This window comes from Cuculus canorus, chromosome 2, assembly GCF_017976375.1.
Source record: "Cuculus canorus isolate bCucCan1 chromosome 2, bCucCan1.pri, whole genome shotgun sequence".
Taxonomy (NCBI): domain Eukaryota; kingdom Metazoa; phylum Chordata; class Aves; order Cuculiformes; family Cuculidae; genus Cuculus; species Cuculus canorus.
Window position 1 is genome coordinate 31,600,369 of NC_071402.1, and position 19,567 is coordinate 31,619,935.

A 19,567-nucleotide genomic window follows, 5' to 3' on the forward strand; every position below is an offset into this window, starting at 1 on the left:
CAGCTCTGCCCTGCTGCTGAGCCACCGTATATCTCAGTGAGAGGAAGGAGCATCAGTGTGGTGCAGTGCCAGTGCTCCAGGCGCCCTCCTGTCCTGTGGGAGGTTTCAGGCAGCCTACAGATAATGCTTGCATTGCGGCATCAGCTGCCAACCGCTCACAGCGCATACTTGGGCATTTACAGTTAATCAAAGAAGTGGCCTAATTTATTTTCATCTACAAGTCCTGAGCACTCCACTTGGTGTTAACTTAAAAAAATAAACTGAGATATTTCAAATAGCCAGAACGGTAACACTTTGGAAACAGATGTTTTGAAAATTTTATTACTTTCCAAGGAGATCTTTAATCTATAACTCCACATGAGAGACCCGTGGCACCAATATGCTTTTGCTTACACAAGCAAAGAGGAGCTAGGAATGCAGTACTAAAGCAAAATATAAGGAATTAGTATAAGGAAACAGTAGTAATATACAGAAATGGCCATGCTGCAGCAATTTTTGCTATTATAGATCAAATATGCAATGTATTTGCAAACAGGCTTTCAAAATATAGTTATACCTTAATAAAATGAACTCCAGGCTCACAACTGTTAAAAGATCCAAAAGAACAGGAGCAGAGTGTGGGTTCTGACATGGGTCTACAGTGCTCACACTGTCTTGCTCTTCACTCATTTCCCTGTTGCAGTCTTGGTACCTTTTGAAAAGCATTTTCCAGGCAATGCTCAGGACTGTGTTGGGGGAGGCATGTGCCAGTGAGCATTCCAATGGGCATTCTGGGTGTAGACACTCTTGTTTGTGGGGGAAGAAATCTTAGCCCCATGGAGGCAGGCTGCCCTGCTTGACCCCAGCACAAGAGATTTGTCTGTGGCATGTTCACTCAGGAAGTGTAGCCAGCTCAACAAACAGGAAAAGGGCTTGAAGAACAACCAGATCTCGTTCAAGGCAATGGACAGGGAAAAATATAAGAGATTTGCCACTAAGAAATGAAACCAAAATCCAGGAGCCCTCAAACCAAGATCCTGGATCTTAAATTGAAATATAAGCTTGACTCTTTTTTTTTACTGGGTCTTAAAACAATACACAAACTTTATAGGTTTGGCAACATTGAAGCTCGTATATCCAGATTCAAAGATTGCTGTTTGGCTTCTCTGCCAGTTTACTCCTGGTAATTTTGCCAGAAAGACAAGGAATTTAGGCAGCGAGTTGGAGTACTGCATTCCATGGTACAGAGCTCATTGCACACATTGCTGAGCTGCAAGTCTTGTGCCTGAATCAGCTTCTGCTTCTTTTTGACTGCAGGCCAAATCTTCCAGGGACATAGCTTGTCTCTGAAATAAAACCGGCTGCAAAGGTCAGAAACAGACTGTTGCAGATCTGGATCTTTTGACCCTTCTCTCAGAAAGAACAGATAAATGATGTCACTTTCATGACTTTAAATCAGAAAAATAATCCCAGAGGTAATTCTTGATCATCTGTCCAGTTCTGAATTTGGTTCAATCTAATTTTATATCCCAGCTCTGCAGCTCAGCAACTTCCCTAGTGATTTTCTGTTTTTCTATAAATCCTGTAAATGAATCCCTTTTAGCCTGAAAATCAGTGTGTTAACAGCCGGAATCTTGCTGCAGCTATTCATCTATGTACCCAGAATTACATTATTCACTTTTCTTTCCCAAAATTCCATTTTCCCCCCAATATTGAGTCAGGATTAAGGGGTGCATGTGCAGATGTGTGTAGCTAGTTCTCTTTTTTAATAGACTCAATGCTAGAGGTCACATTTATAGGCTCAGTTTAAACGGTAATCTTTAAACCCAGTCAGTCTAAGCACTGGAAAACATATAGCAGGGGTTAGTCCTGTATCAGCAGAGAAAGAGGCTTGGTTTATTAACAGGTCTTAAATTTAAGTCTCATTTCCATGATTTTAAGTCTACATTAGTTTTTCACCGTGCTTGGGCACATATCAGAGAAGTAATGGAGTGAGAGAAGAGACAAGCCCTTTTTCAGTTCACAGAACCCCAATTCTTTATTAATCACAGCTTGCTCACAATGACATACAGGAAAATAGCACTAATGAAGAATAGAATATGCAGGCAGCAACCTCCAGGGGGGCAGGGACAACTTCAAAACTGCAGCTATTTTGGGGATGATGTGTTTGGTTTGGTAATAGTGTACTTGGCACAAGCACCCTGTCTAGTCATTCTCCTGCTTCAGCCCTCTTAGTTCTATATGTCTGTCACTAGGTAGGGTCAGCTAACACTGAAGAGTAAAGGTCATGATGAATGGAAGTCAGCAGTGTCAAAAAATAAGGTAACAACTGGCTCATGGGTTCCAGGTGAAATATTTGGTAGTCTCTTGTACTATTACACATGTAATGTGGTAGCATCAGATAAGTATCATAGATCATGGACCTACAGATAAAGCCACTTGATGTTATCTATTAGTTGCTCCATCAATAAATTTTTTAAGTGGTGAATTAAGCTCACTTTACAATTAGCATTTGTATGGCTGTTTGGCATCACCAAGTATTTGTCGTAGCTTGATGGTTACAATCTGCCTCTTATATTTGCTTCAAACTGGTCCCACTTGTTTTTATTCTGCTGCACAGCTGTATTTGTTGCCTCACCTTAAAAAGCAAAAGCAACAACTACTGCATGTGGTGATTTAACCTCTGTTATATAGCACAGTACAGAGTCCTGTAGTGTAAGTTGCGTTTGAAGAAACTACATTTTAAGAGCCTTTTGTTTTGCACAGCTGAATGTGAAATCACATACCTGTGATCTAGTCACTGTTTCAACAAAGCTTATTGATGGCAAAGCAGTCTAGGTTATTAGGCAATGACTGGTCTCTAGCACCATAGAACTACTACTGACCTCATGGTGGGTTGGAATGAAAGTTGCAGGGAATGGAATTAGACGTGAGGTGCTTCAAATGAACAGACCCAGCAAATTCAGTCGAGTGGAAATAGACAACATCAGAAGCCTGTTACAGGACATGTAAGATTATGAAATAACTTGCATAATGCAATACTTGTATTTTTTAACAAAAATGTAAGTATTTACAAAATAAGATCCAAGTTTTTTAAACATCAAGCAAATCATTCTGCAAAGAGACCACATTGGTTTTGTGTTTATTTTTGTTTCTTTTTAAAGTTTTTTATTGAGTTCTTGATTTTTTTTTTAAACCATGTCATACATTTCCCATATTGATATCGCATGATCCATAATAATATAGGCAGGGGGAGTTTACTAATGGTGGGATGGGTCACATCCACCATTGCTGTTTTCAGCCAGACAGTTCCACCTGGAGCTCCTTGTTTCTACGGACCTCTGCAGCATGCCTCTCCTGGAAAACATCAAGAAGGGAAAAATCAAACCTCTTTCTCATTCCAGGGACCCTCTTGATGCAAACATGTTTATGTTGTGCATCTGATGGTTGTGCAAAACTTGTTTCACAGCACAACCATCTTTAAAGGACGCAATGTAGGAGACGTGTAGTCCACCAGACCAGCCTGAGGCATGTTTGATGCTTACATTCTACTTATGCTTTCGAGCTCAGTTTTTTATCTGACATGGCCTTATAATCCTCAGCACCTCACAGAGCTTCCTTTTAAGGGCCAACAAAGAGAGGTGCTGCTTGCACCGCATGCCTTGTGCTCGTATTTACCCTTCAAATTCCTAGATGTTGAAGTAAGTATAGGGAAGGATGAGTGGGCTTGAAGTAATTGCTTGCACACTGTATGCAGAAGTGGTGTTAGTTACTGTGTTATCTGTAGCATTTGGGGACCATAAATAAATGTTCAAGAATTTAATTCCACCACTATAGGTAAATCTGAACATCTCGAACACTCCCTTAGACTGAATGATGAAGGTAGGTGTCCTCTCCCTTCCTTCTCTGGCTGTGATGGAGAAGAGACACAGTTACCAAAAGTCAATGCTAAACCCTTCTGTCCACTTTCAGCCATGCTGTTTTCCCTTTTACAAAGCAGTAATAATTAATTTAGACTTATTTGAGCCACTGCATAGTCATCTACTTCTTTGGAAATGGGTCTGTGGTCAGGAACAATTGTCAAATTAATTTAGGAATGTTCAAATTGGGATGTTTATAAAACTAATATTTTTGGCAGCTTCTGGGTTTTAAGGTTTTTGTTTGATGCCTCTCTCCTTTCAACTGTCAGCCTATCAGACTTCTACCCCTTGTGTTTGATCACTGAACCCCCCCCTAGACAAACAAATGACAAGCACAAGGCAATTGCAGAAGCAAACATTCATTCCTAGCTGACTTCAGTTTAAGGCACTCTATAGGTATTTCCATGTATTAGAGGGACTGGTCTTGTTCAGCCTGGAGAAGAGAAGGCTTGGAGGAGATCTTATTGTGACCTTCCAGTACCTGAAAGGGGCCACCAAGAAAGCTGGAAGGTGACTATTCATAAAGGCTTGTGGTGATAGGATGAGGGGGAACGTTTATAACAGATTTAGGCTTGATATAAGGAAGAATTTCTTCACCATGACAGTATTGAGGCACTAGAACAGGTTGCCCAAGGAAGATGTGGATGCCCCATTCCTGGAGGTGTTCAAGGCCAGATTGGGTGGGGCCTTGGGCAGTGTGATCTAGTGGGATGTCCCTGCCCTTGGCAGGGGGATTGGAACTGGATGATCTTTAAGGTCCCTTCCAACCCAAACTATTCTACAATTCTATGATTCTATGATTCTATTGTCTGAACTGGACTGCGGACCACAGGCCAAGACAGCTCATTGCATCAACTGACTGTGTAAATTACAGTTTCTTATAAGATCTGTAATTCTGAATGCTAGATTTTAAATGGTACTTGTGCCTTGCTCCTGTTAACTGCAGTATGCAGAAGTTATTTTGATTGTCATAACTTCTGGACACCAAACCTCAGCGTGTCCACACTTCTGTGTAACTTTTGAAAATTTGCACCCAGATATCTTCTTTTTTTCCTGAATACTCAGGGTTCATTTTGGTATTGGCAAAACTCTATAGTCATGCAATTTTTAATTACTGGTCTGTACCAGTGTTCCTAAATGAGTTATTGTCATCTTTGTTCTGAAGCCTTCTTTGGATTTTGTGTGCATATGACATCATATTGCTGTGGAAATGGCACTTAACAGTCTGTTAAACGTTAACCCAGGACAGAGAGATGCTTCAACTGTCCTTCTCATTTCCTTTTGGATCTCAAAGATGGCTAATAGCCTTTTTCCTTTGTTTTCATAAGCTCTGGGATATATGTCTGCAAACTAATCTAAAGGTAAAAATGTTAAGCAATCTGCATATAGTTCTTAAGCTTAAGAATTATCCCATTTGTGTAGTCACTTGTAACATCATCCTTTGATTTCTGTTGTTTCTTTCCTGCTATCTGAGATTTTTGTCTCCATCAAGAAGTAGTGGTGCTTATGGGAAAGACCTCATTGACAACCACTGAGAACTATTTTCTTTCTGTTAGTCAATTTACTAACATCTTAGAAAGTTCATCATTGAGAGTAAGAAGAGATCACTCAAGCAGAACTAATTTGTTTTTTCTTAACACTTCTAAATCCTTACTTGCATATTCCTTCTCGCGTGGAAGGATTGTTTTCAAGAAAGGCACACTTGATCCTTCTTGGTGCAGTTAACAATCCAGCTGTTTCTTTTGGCTGTACCAAAGATCTCCAAAAGAAAATTTTACTGTCTTTTAGTTGCAAGACTTGTGTAAGAACAGACCCCTTTTGATGTATAAGAAAGACTTTTTATGGTATTTTTTCGTCTTTCTCCTCTGAGAAACTAAGAACTGCAGACATAGGACAACTGTTTGATTTAATCAATGATTTTTCTTGAAAGCTGAAATCTAAACACCAGTGACCTTTCGTTTGTTCACTGCATTTCTTAAAAGCTAGGAAATCAACCTTTCTCTGGAGAAGGCCCAGTGAAGGGCCATGAAGATTAAGAAACTGGACTGCTTCTCAGTCTCTCCTATGAGGAAGGACTGAGAGAGCTGGGACTGTTCAGCCTGGTGAAGAGAAGGCTCAGGAGGACCTCATTAATGTGCATAAATTCCTGAATGAAGGGTACAAAAAGCCAGGCTCTTTTCAGTGGTGCCCAGTGACAGGACCAGAGGCAACGGGCACAAACTGAAACATGGAAGGATCCCTCTAAACATTAGAAAACACTTTTTTCACTGTGAGGGTGACTGAGCACTGACACGAGTTGTGTAATCTCCTTCCTTAGAGCTATTCAAAAGCCACCTGGACATAGTCTTTGGCAGCCAGCGCTGGGTGGCCCTGCTTGAGCAGAGCGGTTGGACCAGACGACCTCTAGAGGCCTCTTCCAACCTCAGCCATGCTGTGATTATGTGATTATAGAAGTTCAGTCTCTTTCAAAAGTGAGTGGTGATTTAGATAGGTAGGGGCTCTGACTTAAAAATTGCTCAACTGTAGCAACTGAGGTAAGAGCTACCCACAACATCTCTCCAAAATATTGATTAGATTTTCTTCTCTAGTCTAGAGTGAGGAGTGATGGTGTGGTTACCTTTTCTTGGAGACGTTCAATGAGAGCAGCTATATTAGCTTCACGGTTTTCTTTGATCTGTTCCATTTTCAGTATCAGCTTTTCCTCTGCCATTTTGCTGAAGTTATTGTTCTCCTCCAAAGCCTTTTGAAGCACTTCTCGCTCATGTTCTCTCTTCTCCGCCAGATGTTTCAGCACCTGGGCCTCCTGGGACTGGAAACAGAAAGACATGCGGCTGAAATAAAACATTCACATGGAGAAAAAACCCAAACCCATAGGGTAACAGTTCATTGAGTTGGGAAACTGCGTAAAATTTGTTGCTTTGTTGTTACGTGCACTGTTTGGAAAGATCATTTCTGAGTATAAACCAGATTTGCTTCAATTACAAGAGTGTAGAGGCACTGGCTAAATATGGGGTACACACCTTAGGCAGCAGTAGAGAAGTGTCTGAAGCTCTTCTGTTAACAAGAAATGCTGTCATGTGCTACCGACCTGGGTTGCTGGGATTACTGCAGCAGTTGCTCAACCTCTGACAGCTGCAGTCTTTTAGCTATGAGCATTTTATTTGTAGCAATATGGGATTAGGGGCTGAAAGTATATACAGGGCTAAAAAGGAGGCTTCCAACAAAGGAGAGGTGCATTTTTCACCTAGCTTAGACTATCTGTTAATGTGCTTGAATAGCTACTTTAAGTTAAAAATTCAAATTTCGCTAGGAGGATGAAAACTGCAGGTAGGAATTAAGCAGATGCAGCCTATGCATAATACTGTGTTATTCTTCTTCATAAACCCATTGTTCAAAACACAAGTTTTGTTATTTATTTTAAATCAAATTACTAACATAAAGCCACTAATCCTAGGAGAGAAGCCAAAGAACTTGGAGCACTGGGCCCATCCTCCAGGCAATTCTAGTCAAAAAGACAGTATGTTTCAGATGGGTTATTTGGAAATGATAAACAACCTATTTGGAAATCATAAACAATCCCTTTTGGATAAAATAAATTAGAGAGAACACAAGAAGCAAAGAGAAATCAGGGAATGAAATATGGCTCTGGGAAGAGAAGTGTGTATTTCAGTGCAGATCACAATGCACCGTTGCCATCGTTATCCATAAAAATGAATTAGTTTTAGAACTAAATTAAGGGCTTTAACCAATAATTACAATTAGAGGTAATGAATCCTGTTAAATTCTACCATGTGGCTTTAAGCGGAGTGAGAAAGGCTGCAATAATTTTATATGAGTGAGATCCAGCTAGGAGGAGGAGGTAAGATACACATAAATCCAAATGCACTGGTGAGGCAAATTAAGCAGATTCTAGAAAAGGCTGCAAAACCCAGGCAGAACATCTTGCAGTAAAACACATCTGTCTTTGCAAGGCTGTAATGGCTTGCTTGAGATCAGAGGAAAAAGCTACTTTCATCCATCTTGGCCACTTATCGTATTTTCTTTCACCTCTGGCCTGATTGCAGTTAAGGGCTTATTTCTCGAACTCTCATCCCTGAGGCACTTATTGATGGGAATGGACTACTGAAATGGTTGGTATCTTAGAAAAGCTCTTACTTGCTTTTACCCCCACTATAGCATACATTGAACAGACAGAAACACAGCAAGCATTTAGAAGGTCTTTAACTCAGAGAAAATAACTGTTGTGCAGGCCAAAAGATGTTGCAAAGGAGAACAAAAAGACCCCAGACAGGTGCAGCCAAAAGCAGAGGGAATTTCACTGGTGGAGAATGGATGGAAGGTGAGCCAAAAGGAAAAAGAGCTGGGCAAAGAAAGAATTTTGTAGCCTAATTGAAAAATCATAAAAGCTCCATAAGTTTAACAAAAACATCCATAACTTTAATAATCATATAATGAAACCAGGTCATTTTGAAATAAAACATTTGATTTCAGGTACACAATATTAAGCTTTTATTTAACTGTAGGCTATTTAAAAATGTAAAAAAAGTGATTCTGGAAGACTCAGTACGATGTAAAACAAATAATTGAACATCTTCATCTTGCTTTACCATTTTGGACCAACCTCAGTGGCTCAGTTTGACTAGTGTTGGTGAAGTTATTCTCTTTTCTACTTAATTTACTGTTCAATGGCAACCTTTCATCTAATCTTGGAAGAGCTAACATCATCAAATTTTGTTTGCTGGCATGAATTTTCTGAACCCTTTGCTTAAGTGATATAAAATTAACTTTCATAATCTAAAAATCTATTTAGCATTTAAGATGTGACTTGTTAATTTGGATGGCTGACACTTCATAGTGTTAAAAGTATGTATACATAATGTGTTAGAGAATCAAGTATTTTCAGATTTGGAAAACAGGTATTTCCAAGGACATAGCCAGGAACCATGGAGATGGTACAATAAAAAGTAAGATTTGGAATGTGCCTATAAACAGCATTTTTTAAAAGAATATTTGCTTTCAATGGGAGGTACCAAAATGCCTTTGAGACCTGGGGCACTTGCCCATTTTTCAGGATTTGTTTTCTTCCATTCAAACTCTTTGTCTTCTGAAACTACTTCTTACCATAATATCAGGAGAACAGTGAAAGAATAGTTCCACATGAAAGTGCACACAATTCTGGAGGCTACACCAGCAGACAAGATGTGCAGAAGTAATTTGTCCACTAATGCATGATAATGAAGAATATCCTTATGGTCTAATTCAGTATTTACTGGATGCAAATTGCATTGGCACCAGCACATCTCAGAAAACTAAATCAGGCCTCAGGAACTGACTGCATAGAACTGACATCCCTAATGCAATTTTCCTTTACGATATGCCATAAATAGCATTCATTTTCCTCACTCAAAATATTCAAGGTAGCCAGCCAGAACTGGTTCAAAATAAAGGGACAGCCCTCCCTGCCACAAATCATCCATGAATAGAGTCTCATTGAGACTGATGCCCCTCTTTCAATGCCATTGTACACCAGATGTAAGTCTGCTTCTTTCCCTCACATTTAGACCATTTTTTAAATCCCCTTATGACAGTTTTGGAACGCTGTTGGTATGATTTTTGGTATGGATTGTCCAACGATTTTCTGTTTCCAACACATTTGGCAAAAGAACTTGGCCACCCTTTCTATTCCAAGTCTACACATCCAGAAATGGCTAAATGAGTCCCAGATACCTTGTGGGGCTAGGATTAATAGACTCCTTTTGTTGTTTGCATTGGCTTTTAACCACTGCATTTGGACTCCCATGGTCTTGATACAGGATTCCAACATATTTTATTCCAAGTTTATTTTCAACATTGTATTATTTGAAGTGCTGGAAAGGATATTTTCAAATCCTTGACAGTCGATATATTAATACACTTGTAAGTGGCTTGCAGTAAGTGCTTCTTGTACAGTTGTTGTGAGAAAATAAGTAGAAAAGGCTAGAAATGGGATGAAAGATTAATAAGGAGACAAAACCATGGAATGATGGAGAAAGGAAAAGGCAATACTTAAGAGGGAATATTTAGAAGACTTCTTAAATATAACAAGGCTTTATCAATGCAGCTCCAGCTGAAGTGTCTAGTTCTAGCTGTGGAGGAATAAAAATGTTTTAAGACATTCTTGATACAGATAGTTTTGCTCCTAGAAAGGTACTACTGCACTAAGAAGACCACTAATAGGGCAAACTTCTATGACATTCATGTCATATTTCTAAAGGATAATGTGCACTCTGTTTTCAGAGGGTAGTGCTTCGAAAGGAAATCCACATCTTATGTTTAGCTGGCCAGAGATAGATGAAGACAACTAAATATTCACTTTATAAGCAAAACTACTTATGGAAACCAGCTTTGGAGATACAGGTATTTCTTAATTACTACTCACAGGAAGAAAATTCTACTTATCTGAGTAATTGGTACTCTGTTTTCTCACATTTATCTATTTTTGACATGTGCGTACAAATATTGTAGTCATTTTTGCAGAGATAAAAGTAAGGGATTGCTTTTAAGTGAAAAAATGAGCTCAGACAACTGCTTTTAAAGAGGGAATTTCATCCTGAAGGCATTCACCCCACCATCCTGGTTACTAGAATATATGAAGCACACTACCAGTGATGAGAATTCCACTTCCATAACACATTCATTCACTGGCCAGATTTTTTAAAACTAAATTGTTCAGCAGAAGCTGCATTAATCTTGGTATTCTTTAGTGTATTATGTATTTAAGAGATGCTATTAATGGAGCAGAACATGAAGACAGGATTAAAGGCTACTACTGCAATATAAATACAAAGGTGCAGCCTCGGTATTAGTTGGAAAGAAACGGTGAGCTGAAGTAGTGATGTTTTCAGATGAAGTAACTGAGGTTGGGATTTTTCCATGTAAAAGCAAGGAAACTGACTCACATTAGACCTCATTTATGGCACTGGCTTCCTCAAATTTCCTCACTGGGAATACTATATTTGTACTACATTGGCAACTGTTCTGGCCATTGTGAGGATTCACTGTCCTGGGCAGTGTGCAAATAGGGAGAGGCAGTTCCTTTCCCAATGTGATGTCAGTCTAAAGAGAAACAAATAAGAAGGGGATGATCTGGTTCCATGGGTTCACAGAAAAGAGGAGTGAAATGACTATATGGCAGGAGACCAAAAGGGAACTGAACTGGAACCATAGGTGAAGTCCTGCTTCTGTTGAAACCAGATGGTGCAAATTTTTGCTTGAATTTAGATGACAATCCTTTTTTTGTCCAGTCTGCCAAGGGACCTTTGGGTCAGGGCTACTGAGAACATGGAGTAAAAAAAGATACCAAAAGAGCCCATCCACAATGTGATTCAAGAAAACCCACAGTCTCTTCCTCAGCTGGCACAAAATTGCTGCTCTCAGATTTGTGACCCATGGGGGTGAACACGTCATGGTGGAGGGATGCAGGTATCACCTAAGCCCTCTACCTGATGTTCCCCTACCTGCTCATGCGGCATTACTCGATCTGCTGCCTTCTGAAGCCTGTCATGTTAAAGTTAATGAAGGTCAATGTCAGTTTGTCTTATGATTGTTCATTAACAGCAAAGGCCACAGTAGATTGTGGGAAGAAGCTTTACTAGCACTGGGATGTATGTTGTCTCTGCTCACAACTGCATATGCTCCAAGACAGATCCTGGAGCCTAACACCAAACCTTTCCTAGCTGGTAGCAAATATCTTCCTGGGGGTACATATGTTGGAGTCCTCAGCACATGAAGGACATGGATCTGTTAGAGCTAGTCCACAGGACATCCACGAGGATGATCAGAGGGCTGGAACACCTAGGATAGGCTGAGAGAGTTGGGCTTGCTTAGCCTAGAGAAGGCTCTGGGGAGTCCTGATAGCAGCCTTCCAACACTTAAAGGGGGCCTACTGGAAGGCTGGGGAATGGCTCCTCATCAGGGAATGTAGTGATAGGATGAGGAGTAAGACTTATAAGCTGAAAGAGGGTAGATTTAGATTAGATATTAGGAAGAATTTTTTTTCCCGTGAGTGTGGTGAGGCACTGGCACAGGTTGCCCACAGACACTGTGGATGTCCTATCCCTGGAGGTGTTCAAGGCCAGGTTGGATGAGGCTTTGAGTGACCTGATCTAGTGGGATGTCCCTGCCCATAGCAGGGGGGTCGAAACTGGATGATCTTTAAGATCCCTTCCAGCCCAAACCACTCTGTGATTCTATAACCCACAGGCTTACACTTTTTGGATGAGGAGCTGTGGAGTTGGGTTGTGGTTTTGGCTCTCTTTTGTAAACATTAGAGGTAAAACACCATGTATGGAAATGCTATGGTGTAAATCAAAATCGGGCAGAAACCCTCGGTTCTGGTGCTGATTCCACACATACTGTTGGGACCTTTGCATGGAAAAGAATTTCATGCTGTATTCCCTCTCTGCACAAGCTCAGGCAGCAGCCTGCAAGTAACAGAAACACAGATCAGTAGAAGGGCCTCAGCTTGCTCATTTACAAATTACAGTAAAAGAAGGAGGTGAATATAGTAAATGAATAGGAGGTGAAGAACAAAGAAAGCTCCACTTTTGCCAGAGAAGGATCTGATCTGCCTCTTCTCATGTCTGGAGCAGCAATTTTGTAAGTCCCACACAATTTCTAGGAGGCAGTATTTGTCCTCCAGCTCCACCACCTTCCCCACCTTGGTGAAGACTTTTCTCCCAACAGCCTGCTGCACTGTGCAGTAAAACACAGACTGCTTTTTAAATGCCAAAGGTTAGAGGGCTCAAGATTATTAAGAAGTGCCTCTGGGTAGGCTGTTGGGCTGGCTCAAAGGAGCAGCAAGTTGAGTGCTGAAGCCCAATGCAGAGTGTGGCCATGATGCTGGCAGAGGTGCCCTGGGTGGCTGCAGGGAGCACAGCGAGCCTTGCCCGGGCTAGGCTGCACTCAGGGCTTAACTTGCAGCATTTCATAGGAATGGTATTATAAACTCATGTAACTGTAAGTCTATATCCAACAGCGTGAAACTCAAAATTGTGACTGTTCTCCTGCAGTCTTTGCAGTGCTAAGCACTAGGGAGGAGCCCGGTTTAATTTTATCCCAATACGAAGCCATTAAAAGGATTTAATTACATACAATTTTTTTACCATAATCCAAAGTCTAGTAGAAGTGCGCATCCCTTTAGTGATTAATTTTTATGCCAGTAAATTGAATAGGGGCAATAAAGATATATAATTTGACATATGGTTCTTGAAGTCTGTACATCAAGTGTAAGAGTAGCTGAACATTCAAGGCCAATGGGTAAAAATTGATAAATATTAAAGATTCTATAAGAAACATAATTCTGCTGCAGACAATGTCGCTGTGCTCTAATTTCTGAAGTGGGAAGGATGAAAAGATTTTTCTGATTATCCACCAAGGTGGGAAAATATACATATACCAAAAAAAAACCAACGGGATAATAACAACATGCTTTAAAGAGTATTCTATAAGTGGAAAGGACAAATCTCTAAGTAGCTCAAATGGATCTATTGTGTGATGCAAAAGGAAAATATGACTCAGGTGAAATTCTCAGTCTGAGAGTATGAGGTCACAGAAACTGTTAAGTGAGGTAGACAAAGAGAGGGAGAAAAGGAAAAAGCCCTGTAAAAGCTTATAATGAAATAAACAAGAAAAATAACCAGGAAACTGTAAGCGGGATCCTGCTGAAGTGCATGTATAGCTGTATGTGTTCTCACGAGTTTGAAAATTTATTTATGTGCACTGTCTAATTAACAGAGCAGAATCTAATTCCTAAACAGTGTGAAACCAATTAGCATTTTTTCTGAAAAAGCAATTCTCATCCATTAGTTATACTTGATTTTAATTAGAATGGTGCTGGAAGGACACGATCTAGAATGGTCATGCCTGATAGCTGTTGTACATCGATTGAAATGTACGATAACAACTGCCATGCTGCATGTCAGAAAAAGTTTGCCTGGGTTGAGTAGCAGCAGAAAGCCGAAGATGCTTAGGGAAAGTGCAGATGACTACATATGTGTAGATATATATATGCATAGCTTCCTAATTTCAGCAGCCACCAGGTTACATATTTTCTGAGCCAGAGAAAATAATAAATAAATAATAAATAATAAATAATTTTCTACAAGGAAGTGCTCTATTGATTTTTCTATTCTCTTTTTGAAATAAATTTAAAGAGTCTGTGATAACAAATACAGCCTGATTACACATTACATGAAAAGGTGATTCTCTCTCTCTGTTTTGAAATTGCTGTCTGATGATTTCGTGGATTGTCTGAAGCAGAATATAATTATTCCTATTCATCTTACTACCAGTCATGATTTTGTAGATTTCTATCTTAACTTCCATCTGTCACCTCTTTCCAAGTTGGAAAGTGGACTGATTAATTCACCTTCTTATGGAAGGTGTTATCTTCCTCTGATAACTTTTTTATTCTTCTCTGCAATATTCTCTTTTTCAGGCCAAAAATAAAGGCAGTAGTTGAGATGTGGGAGCACTGGGGATTTTAACAGTGAGGTAATGAAGCTTTCTGCTCTGTTCTCCATTCTTTTCCAAGCAATTTCTGCTGCAAACTAATGTGGAGGATCTTGTCTATTAAAATATCTCAGTTATATGTTCATTCAAAATGAATGTGATACCAAGGGGAAGAAATGGCAGGTGTCTGTATTGCTATCACTGATTACTGGTTTATTGCATAATGAGTTTTTCTTTAGGAAGAAATGAACAGTAATGAAATCAATTAAATTAAATCTCTGGGACATTCAATTTATATTTCCCACTAAGTATATGCATAATATCAGCTTCTTAATTGCTGCCATTTCATTCTGTGTCCATATCTTTACTTGAGTATTTGCACTAGGTACAGAGACACTTCATAGACTGAGTCTTTGGGGCATATCATCATTTGGGTGTATGAAAGCTCATACTTCTGAGCAGGTGCTAATGCAAACGCATATCCCTTTCACATAAAGTCGTGCCCTTTTTCTGAAATGAACACTGGCAGAATTAGTTCTTTGAAAGAAGCAATAGCGGTAATGTGTTTGCATTAGAAGCACAAAGTCTTGTGTTAGCAATGCAGCAGAAATGGCAAATGTGGCAACACTTTAGTATTTGCCTAAAATAATTGTTTAAATTAGCGAGGTCCAATGGTGTCACTGCAAATCAAAGCTAAAGGTGAGCTTTTAAGGACCTGTCAGTAATCCAGATTTGCTGACTCCAACGGACTTGCACCTCACCATACACCAGTATAATCACTCCATGGGATTTCTTGGAAGCGACCTGACCTAGTCTGACAGGAGTGAAAGAAGAATGCAGCTGCTTTTGTTGGAGCTGCTCCATGTGCTATCTGTGCCATCCGATGTCCCTGAACTTCTCTATACATTTTTGTCCTTATCTAGAAACGATTCTGCAAACATCGTTTTTTTGTAGAAAATCACATTATTTAACAGATAAATGAAGGGCTTAGAGACACATAAACTTGTTTCATTTTCAGATACGCTTTACCAAAAGCAAGTAGAAGGGGTTTCTAACTCCAACTTAACTGGTGCAGGTAGATTTGCCACAAAAGAACATTTATCACCTGACTGAAGGACACAAAAGTCCTTCTAGGCTCCTGTGACTTCTCTGGGTTCTCCTTCTGTGCCATAGCAAAAGGAAATATGGATTAATTAGGACAATATATTACCACATTTTGAGTTTTCTGTGGGCATTGCAGCCAGCCATGACTTTCCTGAAATGCTGTAACATAAAGGCTTGTGGGGATAGGACCAGGAGGAACAGGGATAAATTGGAGAGGGGCAGATTTAGACTGGACATTCAGAAGAATTTCTTCACTATGAGAGTGGTGAGGCACTGGCACAGATTGCCCAGGGAGGTTGTGGATGCCCCATCCCTGGGGGTGTTCAAGGCCAGGTTGGACGGGACCTTGGGCAGCCTGATCTAGTGGGATGTCCCTGCCCACGTCAGAGGGGTTGGAACTAAATGATCTTTAAGGTGTCTTCCAAACCAAGCTATTCTATGATTCTACGATTCGATTCTATGATTCTATAGCATAAATACTGCTCTGGTACAGAACACTGCTAATTTTCAGACTGGCAATTTAGGCTGGCAATGGTGAGTATCTCACTGGCTTTACCTGTTATCTTCTGACCTATCTCATCAAGAATCTGGTCTCACATCTTCTGCAGAAAAGTGAAAGTGATCTGGGGTATCTGTGACTTACAGCAAATAAAGACCTCTTCAACACATCAGTCATGATTAAAGCCAAATAAACAGTGAATGTGGACTTCCTGCTGCATGCACCCTGCATTTGTGCTAACTTTAGTGAAGAAGATGTAAGAAGCCTTTGAAACCCTATATGAGAACCAATGATTATGAAACAGGGTTTTATCCTTATGGGTAAGGTCACAAATAAGGCAAGCCTTAGTCTGTAGGTAACCCTGCAAGGCAAACTTCTAGCGCTATCAAGACTGCTTGCTAGGAATGCCTCTTCTTAGTATCTGTGTTATGCTAGTGTCTTCAACCAGGTGCGTGGTGAATGATCCAGAATGCTTATAACTCAGGGCTGACATGCCTCCATACTGCATAAATAAGACATTTCAGTTGCTTCAGGAAGGCCTGTGAGTCATTTCCATGGGCCCTATGAGGAGTCGAGATCTGTTAGTAGACAGTGGCTGTTTGAATTGCACATGCATCTCTTGGACACCAGAAAAAGTGCACTAGTTTTCAGCAACTATTATAGATGCTATGAATCAATCGCTTATATTTACACAGTAAGCATACATATTTGAATCCACTTGCACCTTCTGTCCCAAGCTATCTGTATTCTGTGATGCATACTTCCCAAACACCAAAACCAGTAAGGTTTGTTTGCAAGCTGCTGAAAGAAAATAAACTAATTTTTTTCTTTAAATATGTTAATAATTTTTGCCCATGCAGGGCAAACATACCAATAGACAGGAAGACTAGCTGATATTTTGCACACTAAGCCAGATCTAACTATTAGCATTTAGGAAAGATACCTTCCTCCTCTCCTCTGCAGCCTCCAGCTTTTTCTGGATCTCCTCAAGAGACAGTTCTTTCTTCTTTGGAGAAGCTAAAGTTCGTGGTGCTTCTGAGACCGGAGATGGTGGCTTTAGGATCAGTTCAAAGGCCTGGCCCGAGGCACGTTTGTTGATTTGTTTCACTTCCATGTCTGCACAATAAAGCGAGAAATGGCAAGTCCTTCAATACCACAACAATATTGAGGAGAGAAGCAGCACAAGAGTTAGTGCAGGATCAGAAGTACAGACAGAAGATTTACCACCCTTGCCTTGGGCATTTTAAATGCAACAGCAGATTATGGGCAGAAAAGTGTTCTCAGGAAAAGTGCATTCCATTTTATCTGTAATAGCTTAATTATATATTAATCCCATAAAGATAAAAAAGTATAGCAGTTTTAGAAGCTTATTGGGGTTCTGTGTCATTTCACACCCTTTGCAGGCAGTGTCCAAGTTGATCCGTTTTTAAAGCTTGCTTTCATCTTTTCTTGGTTTCCCTAGGAATTATGTCAACTGTGAAGTGCTGTAATATTCAAACGGGCAGTAGGAGCTCAATGTTTGAAGGTTAGCTTTAAGAGTTTAGATAGCTGCTATTAGGGACACTAACCAGCATCATGGGTAATACACTATCAATAGAAGGTTAATAGCCAAAACCAGCAAATGAATTGTTAAATCGGAAGTGGCTATCATTATGGACCAGGACAGTGAACTGAGTAATTTCCCAGCAATAGCACATTATCTGGATGATTTCCAGTGAAAGTCACTCACCATCATATTTATAGATGTTCATGTTGCGAGGTTCAGGGTAAAAACAGGAGCAGATCAGGGAAAGCATGGACAACTCCTTCATCTTTTCCTTGTAAGCTGAAATGAGAGACTTTGTTAGCACGCTTCACTTCCGCAGCTCCTCCTTAGTGAATCTCTGACTAAGATGACTGGCTGGGAACCAGCAAATCTGCTCCATCACCCACATATCAGATTTCTCTAGAATATTTACTTTCAACTTTTTCTTTTGAACATTAAGCCTTTATCAAATCACACAGGAGATACTCAGTACTGCAGAGACTGCTTCTGATCTCCTACACAACCTCAGCCTTGGGTGTAGTGCAGACAGGCCTTTCTGGTTTATAGAAAGTTACTCTGGCTACCAGGAACTCTATTTAGCATTGGAAGCGTGCCATGACTCCACTCTCTCCTGGCAGGTGGAGAGACATAAAGCTCTTACAAATTCTCTGACGTATCCAAATGCAATTGAGAAGAGATCTGAAATGCTGTCCATGTGTTGCTATAGGCAGATGATAAAGACATTATCTGTTACAAATGAAAACGTCATTCAGATAATTGAAAATAAAACCAGAAATAAGGATACATTTATCAAATCCTTTGCATATTGTCCTTAATATGTGCAACTACTTGAAACAAAGCTTTTCCTTCCTCACTTACTGACCAAAATACATTGCTTTCATACTCAAGTCTAGTGTATATCAGCTGACACAATAAATACCCTTGTAATTTACCCCCATATTCTCATGTTTACTGACTTTTTAATGCCCACAGGCCCCAGTCATGGGCAGAGCAGGAGCTGGTCTAGAAATGGTGATACCAATACCTAACCATTAAATGATATTCTGCTTTCACCCTTTCTAATTGCCATCATCTATAAGTAGGAAAACAGTCTTGCACCTGGTTGCTTGGCAGGCCAATGACAGAGCTCAGACTTAGAGCCAGCTCCTGAATCCTGGGGCAATACCCTCATCGCTGCCTAGATATATTTTGAGGGGGAGTTGCTTCAAAATTCATCATGGCACACACATATCCCCCCTATTATCAAAACGATTTCCAGAGAGGCAGATATGCTTTTGCCACCAGCATCTGAAAAGATGGCTTATAATATAACTGTATTGTACTTAACAGATTAGACCAAATTAATCCTTGATGTTGCTAAAGGAAAATCAGACAGCCCTTTGATCTTCAAATTGTGGATGGATGCTCTTGTGCTTTTAGAATATGATTTTCCTACTCAGAAAAGCCCCTGAAGTTTGAGGCCTTGAGAGCCTTTAGGTGCTGCTCAAAGTGGTGGAATTTGAATGACTGATTCATTCTGGAATGAACTTCTAACTGCATGCGGATGATTAATTAATGTAATTAAGCTTTGCATGAGGGCCTCTATTACTGAACACTAAATAACCTGCCTAAAGGGCATAGAGCTTTTCAGAAACCATTGGTGAAAGCCAGCATCTCAGGTCAAGAGTATACTGAAGATATTGCTTTCTGTAAACTGAGGTTGTCAAGGAAGCTTACAAGATTTTTGGTTCAAAATGTAAGTACCAACTTGCAAGAAATCCTCTGAAGAGACAAGTCATATCCAATTGATGTTTGTTAATAATCAAACATGATGATATGTTCATTTAGGCCTCCATCCAATAAAGCACTTAACTGCATGCCTAATTCTAAGTACACAGGTGTGGCTGTCCAGACTGTCCTTTGAGGAGGGCTTGCCTAGCTGGCTGCCCACGCCACCAAAATTGCATCCTTTTCAGCACAGAGGTTGTAGAGTGGGAGCACATGAAACCCTGCATGCTGCCTGGGAGGCTGTTGAACAGAAAAGGGATG

The 19,567-nt window shown here is 40.1% G+C and overlaps 1 protein-coding gene across 1 annotated transcript in view; it reads right to left on the minus strand.

Annotated features, from left to right (window-relative positions):
• Positions 1 to 355: 355 nt before the first annotated feature.
• The window catches only part of STMN2 (stathmin 2), a 41,390-nt gene continuing 22,178 nt past the window's right edge, over positions 356 to 19,567 (minus strand). Inside the window, exons 2-5 of the mRNA XM_009570926.2 lie at positions 17,723 to 17,818; positions 16,937 to 17,109; positions 6,517 to 6,708; positions 356 to 3,336 (exon numbers count right to left, since the gene is read on the minus strand). Coding sequence (XP_009569221.1) covers positions 3,277 to 3,336; positions 6,517 to 6,708; positions 16,937 to 17,109; positions 17,723 to 17,818 — 521 coding nt within the window. The 3' untranslated portion in view covers positions 356 to 3,276. The remainder of the gene's footprint in view (positions 3,337 to 6,516; positions 6,709 to 16,936; positions 17,110 to 17,722; positions 17,819 to 19,567) is intronic.